The 16,527-nt window shown below is 56.8% G+C and overlaps 9 protein-coding genes across 9 annotated transcripts; 6 read left to right on the forward strand and 3 right to left on the reverse strand.

Annotated features, from left to right (window-relative positions):
- Positions 1 to 1,612: 1,612 nt before the first annotated feature.
- PHYSODRAFT_331874 (hypothetical protein) lies at positions 1,613 to 3,094 on the forward strand (the record flags this gene model as incomplete). The annotated part of the gene is made up of 1 exon (XM_009529822.1): positions 1,613 to 3,094. The coding sequence occupies one exon, from the start codon at positions 1,613 to 1,615 to the stop codon at positions 3,092 to 3,094; it is 1,482 nt and encodes a 493-aa protein (XP_009528117.1).
- A 962-nt stretch (positions 3,095 to 4,056) lies between these two features.
- PHYSODRAFT_378025 (hypothetical protein) lies at positions 4,057 to 4,254 on the reverse strand (the record flags this gene model as incomplete). The annotated part of the gene is made up of 1 exon (XM_009528742.1): positions 4,057 to 4,254. A coding segment is annotated over one exon (198 nt), but the record flags the coding sequence as incomplete, so codon positions are not given.
- A 1,813-nt stretch (positions 4,255 to 6,067) lies between these two features.
- PHYSODRAFT_501034 (hypothetical protein) lies at positions 6,068 to 6,217 on the reverse strand (the record flags this gene model as incomplete). The annotated part of the gene is made up of 1 exon (XM_009528743.1): positions 6,068 to 6,217. The coding sequence occupies one exon, from the start codon at positions 6,215 to 6,217 to the stop codon at positions 6,068 to 6,070; it is 150 nt and encodes a 49-aa protein (XP_009527038.1).
- A 42-nt stretch (positions 6,218 to 6,259) lies between these two features.
- On the reverse strand, positions 6,260 to 6,745 carry PHYSODRAFT_380960 (hypothetical protein; the record flags this gene model as incomplete). The annotated part of the gene is made up of 2 exons (XM_009528744.1): positions 6,260 to 6,303; positions 6,388 to 6,745. Coding segments are annotated over 2 exons (402 nt in total), but the record flags the coding sequence as incomplete, so codon positions are not given.
- A 1,478-nt stretch (positions 6,746 to 8,223) lies between these two features.
- Positions 8,224 to 9,009, forward strand: PHYSODRAFT_504471 (hypothetical protein; the record flags this gene model as incomplete). The annotated part of the gene is made up of 2 exons (XM_009528745.1): positions 8,224 to 8,661; positions 8,755 to 9,009. The coding sequence occupies 2 exons, from the start codon at positions 8,224 to 8,226 to the stop codon at positions 9,007 to 9,009; spliced, it is 693 nt and encodes a 230-aa protein (XP_009527040.1).
- A 1,193-nt stretch (positions 9,010 to 10,202) lies between these two features.
- PHYSODRAFT_498197 (hypothetical protein) lies at positions 10,203 to 10,925 on the forward strand (the record flags this gene model as incomplete). The annotated part of the gene is made up of 2 exons (XM_009528746.1): positions 10,203 to 10,439; positions 10,500 to 10,925. The coding sequence occupies 2 exons, from the start codon at positions 10,203 to 10,205 to the stop codon at positions 10,923 to 10,925; spliced, it is 663 nt and encodes a 220-aa protein (XP_009527041.1).
- Positions 10,926 to 12,182: 1,257 nt separating this feature from the next.
- PHYSODRAFT_503565 (hypothetical protein) lies at positions 12,183 to 12,713 on the forward strand (the record flags this gene model as incomplete). Its single annotated transcript, XM_009528747.1, has 1 exon — positions 12,183 to 12,713. One exon carries the CDS (start codon positions 12,183 to 12,185, stop codon positions 12,711 to 12,713), a length of 531 nt encoding a protein of 176 aa, XP_009527042.1.
- A 1,066-nt stretch (positions 12,714 to 13,779) lies between these two features.
- PHYSODRAFT_286012 (hypothetical protein) lies at positions 13,780 to 14,553 on the forward strand. Its single transcript, XM_009528748.1, has one exon. It carries the CDS (start codon positions 13,786 to 13,788, stop codon positions 14,479 to 14,481), a length of 696 nt encoding a protein of 231 aa, XP_009527043.1. The 5' UTR covers positions 13,780 to 13,785; the 3' UTR covers positions 14,482 to 14,553.
- Positions 14,554 to 15,722: 1,169 nt separating this feature from the next.
- Positions 15,723 to 16,496, forward strand: PHYSODRAFT_502464 (hypothetical protein; the record flags this gene model as incomplete). Its single annotated transcript, XM_009528749.1, has 1 exon — positions 15,723 to 16,496. The coding sequence occupies one exon, from the start codon at positions 15,723 to 15,725 to the stop codon at positions 16,494 to 16,496; it is 774 nt and encodes a 257-aa protein (XP_009527044.1).
- Between the last annotated feature and the right edge of the window lie 31 nt (positions 16,497 to 16,527).

Here is a 16,527-nt window from a genome sequence, read left to right on the forward strand (position 1 = left end):
AGCAACTTCGTTTTGCTGAAACAACATTTGGCAGTTATTCTGTGTTAATTGGCCAATGATCGACCACCTTGGGTAAAAAAAGGTAGTCGACAGATTTTCTGGAGAATTTGTAGATTGGAATTTTTCTGAGGACTATGGTGAATTTTGAAGTGGGATCATACCAAAAAGTACGAGTTCATACTAAAAAATACGACTTCATACTAAAAGTTACCATGTGAGTGTACAATAAAGTACGACCTGGTCGGCATCTCGCCACGTGTTCACTTTCAAATCGGCGCGATGGAAGGCGTTCGCGACTTGGTGAAGGAAGGTCAACTAACGGCAAGCGGGGTGATCAAGAAGGCAACGCAGACAGTGTGCGAGTCGAGCTTTAAAAAGTTTGCAGAGTTCTGTCTTGCCAATCGTTACCCAGACCCCCATACGGAGCGGCACCACGAACTTCCCGCGGTGTTGGTAGCGTACCTTCAGAGCATTTCCGCATCCAGTACCGTGTCGCTACAGACGGCGGAGAAGGCAAGGTCTGCTGTTGCTAGCTTCTATTCCTCTCACGAAAACAGCGATGGAACAGACGTAAATGTGGTGTGGTAATTCCACTAAAATCCTCCTCTACCAAAAGGTATTAGAGGCACCAAGAACACGCTAACCCGCAAAGGTAAGCGCTTATTGGATCAAAACCTGAAGACCAGGAACGATCCCTTACACCGGGTCGGTTGCAAGCGCCTCTGTTCACCTTAGGTTGTCTTCGGTCAACCCAAAAACCTGTACCGCTAGCCACGAGCTAAGGCTAGGATACTATGTAGCGCTTTCGCGCAACCCCACTGCAGTCCCTCAGAAAGGAAGGGTACCGGCGTGTTAGGCCTTATACAGGGGGACCAAGGTAAAACCTCGGTAGGTAGACTAATACACTCAGGGACACTCTAATCCCACAAATATATACTGAACGATACTCTAATACCGTTCCTGCCTCTCCGGCCACGCCAACTCTTGGCGCTGCCAAGGAAACGCTCGGTCAATGCACGATAAGCTCCCCGACAGGCATCCACACGCAGCCAAGCGTGTCCAGGCACTACAATAAGCTAGCTACACTTACCGAAGTCGGACTTGACCCTTGTTGGCTTTGGGGGAAGACTGTCTTTTTATTACTGAGTTTTCTGAGGCCCTGGGGGCCTCGTTCTGGCCATCCTATGATGAGTCCTATGTCCCTATACAAATATCTAGTGTGAACGATCGCAATAAGGCGATTCCGGACACATCAAATGACGACCGCGGCTACACTGCGGCCGAAGTACGTAACTAAATGCATCTGTACCTAAAAGTGGGTACCATGAAGCCTCGTTCGGGGTTCTATTAGGACCCGACGAGGCTTCGGCCACTGCCTGTCACTCTACCGAGGATAATGTCATCATCCAATCAGAAGCAGCCATCCCCGTCTCTCGCTTGACCTCGCCTTGATCGCCCCTTGATTGAACTTGATTGTCGGGCTGGCGGGTCAACAGCGTTGGAAACTGCCACTTTCCAATACCACATAAACAAGTGGAGTGTGCTCGTGGACGACACTGGAACAAAGCGTGGGTATGGAAACCCGGCTCGGGATCCATTTGTCCGCCAATTTATGCGCGGTCTCAAGAAGAAGAAGGCTGCGGAATACGTACCTGCTAGGGCTGTACCGGTCTCGCTTCAAATGCTGGGGGTTCTGCACACGTTCCTGGATTCGCCATCTGCGGTCGGTGGATTCACCGAAGAAAGCCGTGTGTGGTTCAAGGCCGTCTCGTCATTCGCCTTCTACGGCATGTGCCGGATCAACGAGGTTCTTCCGCTGAAGTGGAGAGATGTTTCTTTGCGTCAGTATCGAGCCAACGTCGTCACGCCAGATGAGGTTATTGAATTTGGGACGTACACACTGTTTAACCGCAAGACAGAGGTGGCAGAGGGGCGATCCTATAATCTTCACAACCTCGCGGACGAAGAAACCCCGATCAATGCCTACAAGCACCTGTGCAATTGGGTGGACTTTGCTACGAAGACGAAAGGCCACGTATGGAGCGATGAAGACTACGTACTCCCTACTCTTACTGGCCTCAGTAAGAAAGCTCTTAGAAGCGACGACGATACCACCGGCTGCGAAAAGGTGGTCATTGGGTGGGGCAAGAAAATGGGAGAACAGAGTTTTATCACGCTACTCAACTGCATCGTGGGTTCGCTGAACCGAAAGGGACAATCGACACCGGGTTACGTTGCGAAGCATTGGTACAACAGTTGGTTCACGTCACACGCATTACGCCGAGGAGGGGCTCAATACCGCTTCATGTACGCAAAACCAGCACGGCGCTGGTCGTTACGGATGATCAAGTGGTGGGCCGGCTGGAGTGTTTCGGAATCGACGGAGACGCTGGTGCGCTACCTTCTGGATCTGACTGTTCAAACCGAGGACAGTGAACTCGCAGACTGTTTGGCACCGGACAAGAGTTATCTACACGGTTGCCCAAGCGCTCCTTATGAGGCTAGCAGAAACATCGAAGAAGGGCCCGTTCTCAAGCGCATTCGGCAACTGGAGACACTAATGCTCGAGACTAAATCTCAGATTAGTGAGCTGAAAGGTTTGGTTACGTCTGGGACCTTACCCAGTCTGTCACAAGCGACAGCACGCGAAGATATACCTCCAGGTGCCGCCTCGAATAGGCAAGCGCTCAGTCCTGCGGTTTCAGCGGCTAGAGACTGGAGTCACCTATGCCTGATGTGGTGGTTTCCGGACACCTCGGTGCACTTGTTCAAGCCTCTTTCAGAATGGACGCAAGCCGAGAGAACCAATGCTGGTGTAGCGCGCAGTTGGTTCAGCGTTGCCAAATTGCTCGGTGAGGATGTCGCCGCGTTCGCTAAACTGATGGGCGAGTCCGATAAAACGCGCTGGGAGAGGGCCATACTTCCAGTATTTCGCAGTTTCTACGCCCAGCACTATGGCGGAGCGGAAGAATCGGCCACTGAGCATACGTTTACGATTTCGATGCTGGTTACATTTGTCAGGAAAGACCGCAAGCTTCGCACAAACGCAGCGTGCCCCGCAAAAGAGTTGCCGGAATACTCTACGTACCTATAGCTCTAATCACGTACTAACCAGTATGAACTCGTAGATAGTTGTATGAACTCGTACTCTTTAGTATGAACACCTCGTACTCTTTGGTATGAACTCGTACCTTTTGGTATGAACTCATACTTTTTGGTATGAACGTGTGGTACATTTAAGCAGCTTAGAGAGATGAAAAAGTCGTAGAATTCATCTGTCTTATGTCTGGCTTCTATAGCACGCCCCACTACTTGTCACTCGTACTAGCTGCGTGCTTGACCTTGATGTAGGACGCTTTGTACTCCTGGAAGGTAGCACATGGCCCGACCCGCTCGAGTTTCGCGATACCTGCTTTCAACTTGGTCACTTGGGCCGTGTGTGCGGCTTTGGCCTTCTCCTTTCGAGCTTGAAATTCAGCAAGATGACGATCTTTCGCTCTCAAGTACCGCTCCACCTTCTTGCGATAGGCACGGAAGTTGGTCACCAACGTCTCATAGTCATACTCAGCACGAGCGTTTGCCTTACGTGCATTGGATACGCGGCGCCGCTCGTTCATATACTCAACATCCGTCATTGCGTCAAGTTCGATTTGAGGCCTCATCTCGGTGTCCGCCGTAAGTCCATTCCCAAACACGGTGAAAGCCTTAGCCGTCGTGCTCCAGTAGTTCATCAACTTATCGGTCTCCTCTCCAAATTTGCTGATTTGGCCGCGAAGCTTGTCGGGGTGAAGAACGAAAATCGCCACCCGGTAGAGCTCTCTAGGAGAAACCATCGATGCCTTCAGCTCCGCGAGGAAATGGGCAAATAGGTCCGGATCCAAACTGACACCATAGAGCAGATCCTCGGCGTCCTTTGTTTTGGGTAATGTCGTCCAAGCCGTTTTCTCCATTTCCTCAACCTCCACGCCCTGAGCCTCGAGCTCAGTAAGCTGCTTACGAGCCACTACATATTCCGCATGTTAGATTTACCAATAATTGATATCATTCTAACAATTATGTACCTTCCAGGCGGCGGAATTGGTCGTACACGCGCTTTTCCTGTAGCTTCTGGAGGATTTTGTCCTTGTTCTTCGCGTAGGAATCGCGGTTTATAGCCTTGCGCGACTTCGGAGGCTTCTTCTTCCCGCACACTTTGCGGTGCTTGGCCATGTTCGACTTCGACACGAGCTTAGGGCACGTAGGGCACTTGCCCTTCGGTGGACCGTCACCGCCCTCCATTTCCGACCAATTTCTACGACTGAGAGCCGGAACTCCCATTCAGGATTCCTCGACGCTTAGTGGTCAATATTATTTTTGGCTGATCTTGCATATGATTGGCTGAAACAAAATGTTATTTGGCGTTATTTCAGGGAAAGAAGTGAAAATCCGAATTTATTCGTAATAGTTTTGACATGAACTGCCGGGTTCTTTCGTGGTAAAGAACGCGCAGGTGCGTAAACAAAAAGACGGGCTTCTTCAGCGATGCCCTAGGTACGAATTGGTGTGTCGAACTTACTCTTTCGGTCCGCCAGGGTCATTTTCTCATGTCCGACAGAAGTCCTACCCGTGCTCGAATACCAGCAGAGGTCTTACTTGTACGATGCCCGTGCTTGCATTTTTGCTGTGCGCGGTAGGGGCGGAACCGTTCGGGCTCCGCCGTGTCCATCTTGTTTGGGGAAAATGACTGAACCCGTGGTCAGGGGAACTTAAGTGCAGAAGGCGTGGTAAAAGGTGTCTGAATGATGGTCATTTTTTGGGCCCCTGGTTATGGCTGGGGTAGCTTGCGTAGCTGACCAGACACAAACCTCCTCTCCTGAAGCTTATTCGGGTTGCGCTTGCATCTCGCTGTCAACACTGTGCATGAGGGAGCAACATGAAACATCTATAAGCACCCACGGCGCTGAATAGGCGTCCTTTAAGAGAACATGGGCCACTAAAAACCGAGAGGCGTTCCATCAGTGCAAGAATACCCGCGTAAGGTCCATTCCCCACATCGGTATATACCTTCTTGAGGGAATCTAATTGTACATGTGCTCGTGTAAAGCTACAGGACTTGCATATTGAGCGCTATGAAAACTTCTCTAGCCAAACACCGAGTGAATCCTTCTCATAGAATTTGACATAGGTTGGTACTTAGTACGGGTTTTGACAATCCAAAAGTATTCACCACACCTTCTGTCGCACAAGTCGGATTCTGTCATTTGGCTCGGCCCTGACCACGCCTTTACACCTTTGCCAGTCCAATACGAGACGGCAAGGAAAGCAAAACGGGATTGTTTGGATACAAATTGTTTTGGGCACAAGATGAAATAATTAAATTGGGTGATTTCAACGCAAATGAGATTAACCCCAGGGCAAACGAGATTGCGTGTTGCTTGCCTTTGTAGCGAGTCTCGGGACACCTGCTCGTCGGTGGGTCCGCAAGCTCGCTACAGTGCTGCTGCGGGCAAGGTCCGCGGATACAGAAAGACAATGACACGAACTGGCCACACTCAGCAGCCGGAACCCCGCTAAGAGTCCCTATTTATTCACTTGTTCGTCAATCGCGGCCACTTCAAGTCGGCACTGCAATCTCGACCTCTGCTGCTACACTACACGACTTTACAGGTGCGCTCCACGTCACCAGCAAGCCTCCGGTCAATCCGTCTGACTTGTCCTGTCTATTCGTAGCTCGTCCTGTAATGTCGGCAGTTGCTGCTGCTCTACTGTTCTGCTGTTGCTGTCTGTGGCTGTTGCTAGTGCTCGCTGTCTGGCAGATTGCCAAGTGAGCCCTCGCCCGCGAACAGCCCGTCGCTAGCCTCGGACGCCCTCAGCCATCGGTTCGCTCGGCTGCTATGAGCCGCTCGTGCGTTGCTTCGGTGCCCCTCCGCGCAAGATCGCGCCTCGCACTCGCTGTTGGCGATCTTTCCGTCTGTAACCACCGTCCTTCGCTGCTCGCCTCGTAGTGTGAGCCAGCTGCGCTCGTGTACTCCTTCAGCATGGGCCTGCTGGACACACTCACTGTCACGTACTCGCTACACCTTTATGTCTACGCCCCATACTGCATGTCCTCCATCTTCAACGCGTCCGCGACGGCGCGCTGGCAGTGCAGCGCCATTGAGACCACTATGTGTCGATTCATGCAGCCGATCGAGGAGTTGGCAGCGTCCTCAAGTAAGCGCATCCTTGCCTCCGTCATGCTTCGATGCGAACCCCGTTCGAACATCCGCTGTCGGTGCTCCGACAGGTACGCCTTTACTTTCGCCTTGAAGACGCTAAAACACCCTGTTGTAGCAAATATTATAACGCCCAAATAGAAGAGTTAGTGTAAGCGCATTGGATTGTAGGCAGTATTCGCGCACTCCGTACCTTCAATGGGGTTCAGCATCGGTGAATATGGCCCGAGGCGAAGCAGCTCGAGGTCACCGTGCTCGGCAATGACCTCCTCCAAACGAAGCTCGACTTGGTTATGGGCGGGGGCATTGTCGAGCACAATGACGACCTTCTTGCCCGCAAAGTACTCGCAGTACGTGTCCGAGGTCTTGACCGTCTCGTAGATGCACTTGACGAACTCGGCGTTGACGTCCATGGTGATGCTGCCTCGTTGCAGCTGGTGCAACACGAGTCCGTCCTCCACGGACACAGCACACTGCAACTGGAGATTCTTACCTTTGGAGGGGGGCGTCTTCACTACAGCCCTCTGACCAACACGAGCGCGTCCTTGCGTCCGCATGCAGAAGAGGTTAAAGTTGCTTTCATCGTAGTACACGATGTAGTCACCGCTGGCCTGGTGGCTAATAAGCTTTGCAGCAAACGTGTAACGCTTGGCTTTATTGACGTCATCATTGCACGTTGACGGCTCCTTACGGATCTACATATACAGTAACAAATATATCACAGTGGTAAGCAATTACACGTGTAGCAATTACCGTACAGTATACAAAATCTGTTTTTACGTAATAAGTTAGCCAGCAGGCTTCGCACTAATCGTGGATGTGGAGACGTTGACCGCGAAGTGCTCCATGAGCTTGTCTCGCAACTGTACGAGCGTCAACGTGCAGTCCTCGTCTAAGTAGCCCTCCAGCGCCTCCACCATTGCGTCCGTGCACTTGACGCAGCTGGCGCGGGCACCGCCTCTCGGAGGCGGGCTGGGATCTCCTTTCTTGCACAGCCTGTACGCCGCCGCCCGCGAGACGTTGTTGTATTTCGCCACGGTGAGCCAGTCGTTGCCAGCCGCGAATGCATTCAGCACACGCTGGCGTTCTTCTTCAGTGGCAGTGCGCCGCGGCGGCGACGGCAAAGCCAGAGCTCTTGGCGACTCGGACATGCGGTCGGTGTGGGGCGCGGTAGATTGCGCTGCTAACCCTGGAGCTAATCTCGCTTGCTCCATAGCCAGTGATATAAAATACGTAATATATCTAGATTGGGTAAATTACCTGGTAATATTCCATCTATTTCGCATTGCTCTGGCACCATCTCGTATTGGACTGGCAAAGGTGTAGACATTTTCCCACTTGTTTCGTGCGACTATTGCAACGACAAAATTCACCAATCGCGCTGGCATCTGCGGATCAACTGGCCCCGAGTGACCGCGCGCCGCTGCTTCCTCACTGCGCACTTTGGTCAGCCGCCATTGCGAGCTGCAAAAGAACGCGATCGATCAGATCCGTTTGACACCGCAGCAAGCGAGTCGCAGCATCTTCGAGAAGCCTGCAGTCGTCAACGGCCGCTGGCAGAGACTCGGTACATGTGGCTTCACTGCTGCGCTGCCGCCGTAGCGCCGGCAATCGAGTGGAAGGCACGCAGATACCAGGAAGAAGCCTTACACGGGGTGGACAGCCCCACCGGTAGCACCGTTAGAGGGTGGAGCCCGAGCCCCCGCTCGGAGCAGCACCAAGTCGGTGCCAGCGCGTCAACGATCCCCGTTGAATAATCTGCAATGCGGTGCCGCCGCGCGATTGGCCCGAAAAGAACACTTTGTCGCTCTCCCATTGGTGCAAATACGCGGTTAGGGCCCGAAAATTCCATCGTAATCAGCGGTCGTCCCATCGACTTGAATGATGGTCTCCGCTACAGCCAGTCAAGGTTGCTGGCCATGGTGATCATTCCCCAAGATTCCCTGTAGAAAGCATGCACACCCCAGTCATGAAGGCCGGCAGCCTGAAGCGCGCCAAGCCGCTGGCGCTGCCCGCGAGCGTGGCGTGGATGGAGCGCCTCAGCATGGACATGACCACCACCGCCAACAAGAAGCCCAGCCTCGTCAAGGGCAACAACACGCTCTACCAACTGCAGCTGAGCTGCACGCCCGTGCAGGGCCAGCCAACGTCCTGGACCGTGTCGTGCACCTTCGACGAGTACCGCTCGCTGCAGCGGCGGCTGGTGAAGGCGCTGCGGCCCGGCCACAAGTGCAACGCCGAGTGCAAGTGGCTCGTGAACGTCATCAAGAAGCACTTCCCCAAGGCCTCGCTCTTCTGCAAGAACTACCCCAGCACCGTCGAGAGCCGGCGGCTGTCGCTGCTGCGGCTCATGACCACCGTCAAGGCTTCGCTCGTCAACCACGGCAACGTGGGCTGCGCCATCTTCCGCGACCACGTGAGCGAGGAGTTCGCCGCCTTCTTGGTGGGCGACTGCAAGGACGCCGAGGTGCAGAGGCTGCTCAGGCACACGGCCTCGGCCTCAGCCGCATCGACAGCCTCCACGACGTCCACCACGTCTCGCGACGAGGGCGCTGCAGAGGACGAGCTCACGGCGTCCGCGGTGTCGTTTACCTCGGACGAGGAGAACCTGGTGCTGGACTTCGAGTTCGACGACGACTTCGCCGACTTCGAGTGCGGCCTGTGCGGGCTCAGCCTGGACGCCGTGGAGGAAGGAGAAGCCACGTGCATGACGCCGTACTGCACCACAGTCACGTTTGAGTGCGGCCACCAGTTCCACGACCTGTGCGTGCTGCCTCGACTGGACGAGGAGGCCAAGTGCCCGCTGTGCAAGTAAAGTCGCCGCCAAGCAGATAAAAGTGATAATGCAGATGTGCAGCAGCAAACTACAGTGTATCTTTCGTTGAGTTACATGGTTCCTCCGGGGTCGTTGCACTTGATGGCGAGTCGAGCGGCGAGGTGTCGAGAAGGAAGCGCTCGGGCCCGTGGAAGCAAAGCTACACGCAGCGTCCATGCAGAAGTGTCCTTGCAGAAATCGGCCGCCGCGTTTAACGCCCTGCTGAGTGACTGCAGTGTCTCCCCGTCCACTACGACCAGGGTGGCACCTGGACTCTGTTTCAGTTTTATAAGGGCGAGTCGTAGCAGGGAATCGTGAATCCAGGTTGAAGCGAGCCGCGTTGAGTGCTGCATTTGAGACCGTCGCCCTAATTGCCCGCTCTCGCTCTCGGCCCTCGTTGAAGCTCGATATCCAGTGCGAGCATTGGGAGCAATCGGATGACTCCCCTGCGAAGCAGCGGGAACCAAAGGCACACTTGCATTTGTCGACGAACGCCCTCGAGACCAGTGCTATTTTGCCGCTTGCCCAAAACTTTTGTTGTTTTTCCGAACGAGTTGAAGTGTATGTCACAAGCACCTACCAGCAACGGTTTTGCCGCCGGACAGCGGAGACAGCCAGCAGGGGAAGCAAGCTGTCGCTGCCAACGCAAGGGCAATTAAAATGATGCTCGTTGCTGCAGCGACGACCACATACGTCAGTAACTTCTGCACCAGGTGTCCTCCAGCCCTGGGCGTGCTGGTCCGAGTTGAAGCAAACGATACATTCGTATCCGGTGTCGCGACGGCGGTGTTGAGACCGCTGCACATGAGCTCGCTCATCAAGAGCGCCGTCCTCACGTTGGTAGACGCAAGTGCACCCACATGAAAAAACGCCCTCGCGCAGGGAGGAATCAGCGCTGACATGCAGCTCTTGGCATCGAACACGCTCATGAATGCTACTGCCCGAAATTTGCGCTGTGTCCGACCAACCAACGGCCACCACAACGGCTTCGCAGGGCTCGCTGTCAGCAGCGCGCTGATTGCCGGGCGTGCCTGCTCTTGCCCAGGCGAATTCCGAGTCCTTCGACGCGGTGCTGCGGACAACGCTTGCAGCCATCATAATGTCGCATCTTCCCGGCCGACTTGGGGCCGACCTCATTGCTCAATTTGCCTCGTTGCGGCCAGAGCGATTCACCAAACGCGATCCAAAACGTCATGGGCATCTCGTCGTGCGCTTCAACGTGCAGCACGCCGATCATCAACTTCTCGGGCTACTACCGCAAGCGCGCGGCGTCCGTGGAGCTACCGGAGGCCACGGCGTGGCTCGAGCACCTGCAGATCAGCCTGCACACAGTCACGAGCTCCAGCTCAGGTAGCGTCAAGGGCGCCAGGGTGCAGTACGAGGTGCGCGCGAGCTACTGCTGCCAGGACGTGCCCGAGCTCGAGTGGACGGTTGCCCGCCCCTTTGACGCCTACAGGCGCTTCCGCAAGCAGCTAATGCGCAAACTGAAGCCGGGCCACGCGTGCCCAGCCGAGTGCAAGTGGCTCTACGCCGTGGTGAAGAACCACTTCCCCAAGCCCAAGCTGCTCGCCGCCAACTCTCCACGCACAGCGGAAGCGCGGCGACAAGCGCTCGTGCGCGTGCTGCGGACGCTGCAGGCGTCGCTGGTCAACCGCGGCAACCAGGGCTGCAACGTGCTGGTGCAGAGCGTGTGCCGCGAGTTCGCCACTTTTATCCTGGGCGAGAACGCCAAGCTGCCCGACGTGGTCATGGCGCTGAGCGGCTGCAGCTCGGACCAGAGCACGCGCGACTCGTCCGCGTCCTTCGTGTCGGAGTGCAGCGATGATGAAGACTACAGCGAGGACATCTCGCCCTTCGACGACTTGTACGGATGCAGGAGCGGCCGAGGATTCTGCAAGTCCGAGTCCGGTCAGTGAAACAAGCAGATAGAAGCGACGATGACATCGCTACAAAACTATTTACCGACGAGAAAAACAGCGCAGCACGGCCAGCTTCGACGGAGCAGAGCGATGTCGTCGAGGAGTCAAAAGAGAATCAAGGCTATCGACAGAGAACTGCGAAGAGCTCAACAGGAGGTCGACGAGCAAGCAGCTCGCGCAGCGTTGGACAGACTGACGCGCCTCTGCGGACCGCGGAGAAGGAGACCGTCGCAGCATGCATGCAAGCGTGTACATTTGCAGTCATCTTCAGTACCATTAGCATCAATCCAGCTTGCGCCATATGAATGCTTACGGTGGCTTTTGGGCTTTGCTTTTCGTCTTGCACAGCGCGTTGCTGCTTAAAGCCACATCACGGCCGTCATTTTCCTTTCGAGGATGCCGCTCACTTCCCAACCATAACGTCCTCTATTGGCAAAGCCAGGAGTCTTTGCGCAAGAGATCAAGTGCACGCAATGCGTTGTACGAGTTGAAGTAGCTCCTGCTGGGACTTCAACCGTTTCCAGCGGGCCAGCAGCGTAGCGCCAGCTCACTTGTCCACGATTGTGTTCTACAGAGCGCTATCTACACATGTACATGAATCTAAGTTGACTTCCTGCTTGTTCGCACGTGATCTAAGCTGTATGAGCCTGTATCGCCTCCATCTGCTGCGAGCTAATGTAGAACCCTGTGGCTGTTCCACATGCTCCTGGTCGAGTGATTCCACTGCCTGCCGCCGCGCTCGTGATCGGCGATAACTAACGGGTTGTGCTGGGCAAGCCATGCCGCGGCGGAGCTTCCAATTCCAACCCGTGTTAAACGCCGTTCCACCACACGACTGACTTGGACCTGCCACATTGATCTGAGCCCGATCTTGTCTCCAGGCGCGAGCTAAGCGCTGCGGAGCTGCAGTCAGTCTTATCCCCGGCCTCTGCGCAGGTATCTGGCCATGTCACCCGCTATGCAAACTTTTAAAGTTTTCCTGCGCGGTCTTCTGGTGGTCAGCGCTGTGAGTTCACCGCCGCTCGACGACGACGACGGGTTGCGCCTATCGCGGCGTTGCGAGCGCCGCGCGCTCCCCGGGCGTTCGTCTCCAATTCTGAACAAACGCCCCAACGGATGACCCGCGGCGCGCCCTCGCCCTCGCCGGGATCGCAGGCGTCGCCCGCCTCCTCCTCCATGAGCCTCAAGAGCCTGCTGCACACGCCGATCGCCGAGCCCGAGCTGGTCGTCTGGCTGCGCGACCTCACGCTGGACATGACCACGAGCCACAAGCCCCATCAGAACGTCCGCTTCGAGCTCGTCGTGCGTCGCAAGCAGCCCAAGGCGCAGCTCTCGGTCGAAGCCGCGTCGTGGACGCACAGCCGGCCGTTCAGAGACTACAGCGCGCTCCGGAAGAACCTGCTGCGCGAGCTGCAGCCCGGACACAACTGCTCCGCCGAGTGCAGGTGGCTCTACACGGTCGTGAAGCAGCACTTCCCCAAGACACAGAAGATCTTCGCTCTATGCGCGTTCAAGACCGAGCGGCAGCGGGCGGCGCTGTTGCGCGCCATGACCACGATCCAGTCGACGCTCGTGACGCACGGCAACCACGGCTGCAAGGTGCTCATGGGGGCCGTGCTCAACACCTTCTCGACGTTCCTAGTCGACGACAGGACGTCGCTGTCGACCAACTCCGTCTCGCTGGCGCTGCCCAACCGTCAAGGGGTGTTTGGCCTGCCCAGTAGTCTAGGAAGACGGCTCGCCAGCCTCCGCAGCCTCTCTCGCGTCCGCGCCAGCGCCAGATGAGAGCGGGCAACAACATCTTGTAGCGAAGTCCTCGGTGAGCGAACGAAGCGACCCGGGCGACCAACGTAACCCTGTACACGTACACGAACTTGTCCTACCGCTGCTGACCAGCGGCCACGGCATTTCAAATCGCTCCTATCTACCGATACTACATCCTTTAGTTGAAGAGCTGCGCACACGGAGTGAGGTGACTTCGTTCGCAATCGCAGCTTGAATCTTGTGATATATACATGACGCCAACCCACTTGGCAATTCCAGGGCTGCATCTTCCCTACAGGTGCCATCCTAGCGAGAACAACACGAATCCAGCGCTTCTCACGGGTTGACGCGGAATGGACCAGTTGACGCGCACACACATTCTTCCCTCTCACTTCAACTACGATCATCACTCAGTGTGCAAGTACATGTGGTGTCCGCATGCTCCTTACTTGCATGTGCAATGCGGGATCCGGTTTGCCACGTGTGCTAGACTCGCGTTTGAGGCGGACACGTCGGTCACGTGACTACGATTACATGCGCGCGCGGACGGATGGATAAGCTACGTGTAGCGTGCGCGCGTCGAAGCTCCGCTGGAATTTCGCCCGCAATCTACTGCATTGCTCGGCCATCGTGGTGCGAGATGGTTGCTGCCAATCTGGTCGCACCCAGGCTCTTCCACGGCTTACCGCTTTGGCTACATGCACAGCTTTCGGGCGCGCTGTAGAGCACAGTCCCATCAACACCAGCGCTCTGCTCGATCCCGAGATTCCGCGCGACGCACGCCGGAAAGCGAGTCCGAGTTGAACATAGGCAAGCTGAAGCTCCGGGTTTCGTGGATTTGCCGGCTATCCAGGAGACTGTGGAGTTCCGTTGCTTCAGCCCACGGCTCGGCGTCAACACGCGGAGCCACCGAGAAAATTCGTCGCGGACAGCGCTTACGGCTCCGGCTAAGCGATCGTGTGGAGCGCCCATAATCGTCTGGCCGGAGCCAGCCACCGGTTGTTGTTAAGTCGCCTGGGCCCCGTTTTGGTACAGTTCGAGCGAGCGAGGTCGAACCATTTCAGAACTCTCTCACCTGTAAGTACTCCGTACCATGACCTCGCCCACCACAGCGCCCATGCCGGCCTACAACTCGTTCACGTCGCGGAAACGGTCCTCGCCGGCCGTCAAGCCGCTGCCCGAGGCCGTGGCGTGGCTCAAGGACCTCAAGCTCGAGATGACCACGACCAACTCTATCCGCAGCGCCGTCAAGTACAACCTGCGCGTCCAGTGCCAGCCCCAGGGCGCCGCCACCTCGAGCTGGGACGTGTGCCGCACGTTCGACCAGTACAGGTCGTTCCAGAAGCGCCTGCTGCGCCAGCTCCAGCCCAAGCACAGCTGCAAGGCCGAGTGCCGGTGGCTCTACAGCACCATCAAGAAGCACTTCCCCAAGCCCACGCTGCTCGGCTCGCACTGCCCGCCGATCGTGGACCAGCGCCGCCGAGCGCTGCTTCAGCTGATGAGGACCGTGCAGGCGTCCATCGTCAACCACGGCAACCGCAGCTGCAACATCTTGATGTCCAACGTAAGCCAGGAGTTCGCCGCCTTCTTCTCGGGCGACGGCACCTCGAGCGCCGACGACGCGACGCCCCCGCTCACCCCCACGGCCGGCTCCGAGATGGAGACCGGGTCCGTCACGTCGGACGGCGAGGAGGAGGACACCGTCGACTACAACATGAACGCCTTCGCCGACTGGAGGCTCCCCGTCGAGCACAACCCGCTCGAGCGCACCAGCAGCTCGCCCGTGTAAGCCAAGTATCTAATATTTAAGCCCCATAGAACCTTGAAAGCCTAAGCAATAGAACACGTAACTTATGCATCCAAACGAACGACCCATGTCATTGTCATTCCTGGATTCTGGTATCGGGTGTCTGACAGCTCCGTGCAGGAGCCAAAGGTGGCTGAGCGCTTCCATGCGTGCGTTCGTTCGTTGTCCACTGCATGACCTGGAGATTCGAGCGCCGATTGCAAGCCTTACCGCCCGCCACACACGCGTCAAAGACAAGCTTGCACGATCGCGTGCTGGCGTGGCGTGCTGTGCTGTGCTGGCACTGGTAAGATCGTTGCAGTCGTTTCGACGAGACCCACGGCCAGCTGGACGGGTGTGCGCGCAGCTTCATGGCGGTGGTGCCGCTGCCGGCTGGATTTTTCCCTCGAGTGTGGACACCTCAAGAGCGATCTGCCAAGCTGTTGCTGCTGTCGCTGCATCGGTGGACCCGCGCATCGTCTCATGAGCAGCGCTCAAAGTGGGCAGAAGTTCAGCACGACCTCGCGAAGCTCAAAGCGAAGCCATCGGTTTGCTCGAACGCAGGGTAGGAACACGGCAACGACGCGGCGACGTTACGACGGACAAGATCAAGATGGGACCAAAGATTCGGAGCCCCGGAGCTCGGTCTCCGTCGCCAAGAAGCGCGTCGGCGCCGCCCAGTGCAAGTCCGGGGCTCGCCGACAGCGAGCGACGCAACGTCGTCCGCTCGCACAACGAGCGAAACGCCAACGGCGACGACGCCTGCGGGTTGGTCTTGCTAGCTACAATAGCTACTGCTGCTGCAACATGGCAGAGAAATGGAGCTATATCAGGAGAACTATCGGCACGGAGAAGAAGGAGAAATAATCTCTCTCAATGCAGGTGCTCTCTCGACTCCTTGGTGTGCGTCACGCGAGCTCCATCACTCGGAAGTGGGTGCGCAATCCTCCTCGGTCGTTACACAAGACGAGCTGGCCAATCGCAGGCCGCCAACCGGGCTTAAGAGCCTGTCGGGTCGTTTGGCCCGGTCATTCTACAACTGGGCGGAACGTTCACTTCCTGGGCAGCGATCAGAGCCGCAAGTCAGGCCTCCCAACGCAGAAAAGCGCGGAAGGATCGCTCAGAGCTCAGAGCAGAAAAGAAGAGAGAGAGAGAGAACTCAGACCCCACCCAGCACAGGACCGGCAGAACCTACTAGCATTTTTACAGCAGACAGCAGCAACAGGATCGCAATGGTCGGCACCATGATCGAGACGTCCTCGTCCTCCACCTGCAGCACGAGCACTAGCAGCAGCACCAGCAGCGGGGGCGGCTGCGCCGGCTCGGCGCCGCGCTCGGCCGCGTGCCTCAAGCGCGCCGGCCCCATGGCCGTGCCCGAGGCGGTGGCGTGGCTGGACCACCTGACGCTCGAGCTGCACACCGCGTCCATCAGCGGCAAGCCGCAGTACCAGCTCACCATGAAGTACACCCCCGCACAGCAGAAGCTGGCGGCCGCCGCGACCTGGACCATCTATCGGCCGTTCGACGAGTACCGCGCCTTCCAGAAGCGGCTGCTCAAGCGCATGCAGCACGGCCACTCGTGCGGCGCCGAGTGCAAGTGGCTCTACAAGGTGGTCAAGCACTACTTCCCGCAGAAGTCGCTCTTCTGCAACAACTGCCCCAAGGTGGTGGCGGCCCGCCAGCAGACGCTCTTCCGCTGCCTCACCACCGTGCAGGCCTCGCTCGTGAACCGGGGCAACCACAGCTGCCGCGTACTCGTGCACGACGTGGCCGCCGAGTTCAACCGCTTCGTGGTCAAGGGCATGAAGGACATGGCCGCCGCGGACTTGCCGTCCTCCGAGCTCAGTGCTGTCACTCGCGACTCGCTGGACTCGCTCAGCGAGGGGGAAGAGGAGGAAGACGACGGTGACAGCGAGTCCGAGGACGAGCAGGAGGGAGAACAGCAGGAGGAGCGCGAGTGCGACGCCTGCCACAGTCGACACGTCGTGTGCCGCACGCACAGCAGCGTCAAGGCATAGGCGAGTTTGAGAAGTGGGCAGTGTACACTAG

Source organism: Phytophthora sojae (assembly GCF_000149755.1).
Source record: "Phytophthora sojae unplaced genomic scaffold PHYSOscaffold_4, whole genome shotgun sequence".
Taxonomy (NCBI): domain Eukaryota; phylum Oomycota; class Peronosporomycetes; order Peronosporales; family Peronosporaceae; genus Phytophthora; species Phytophthora sojae.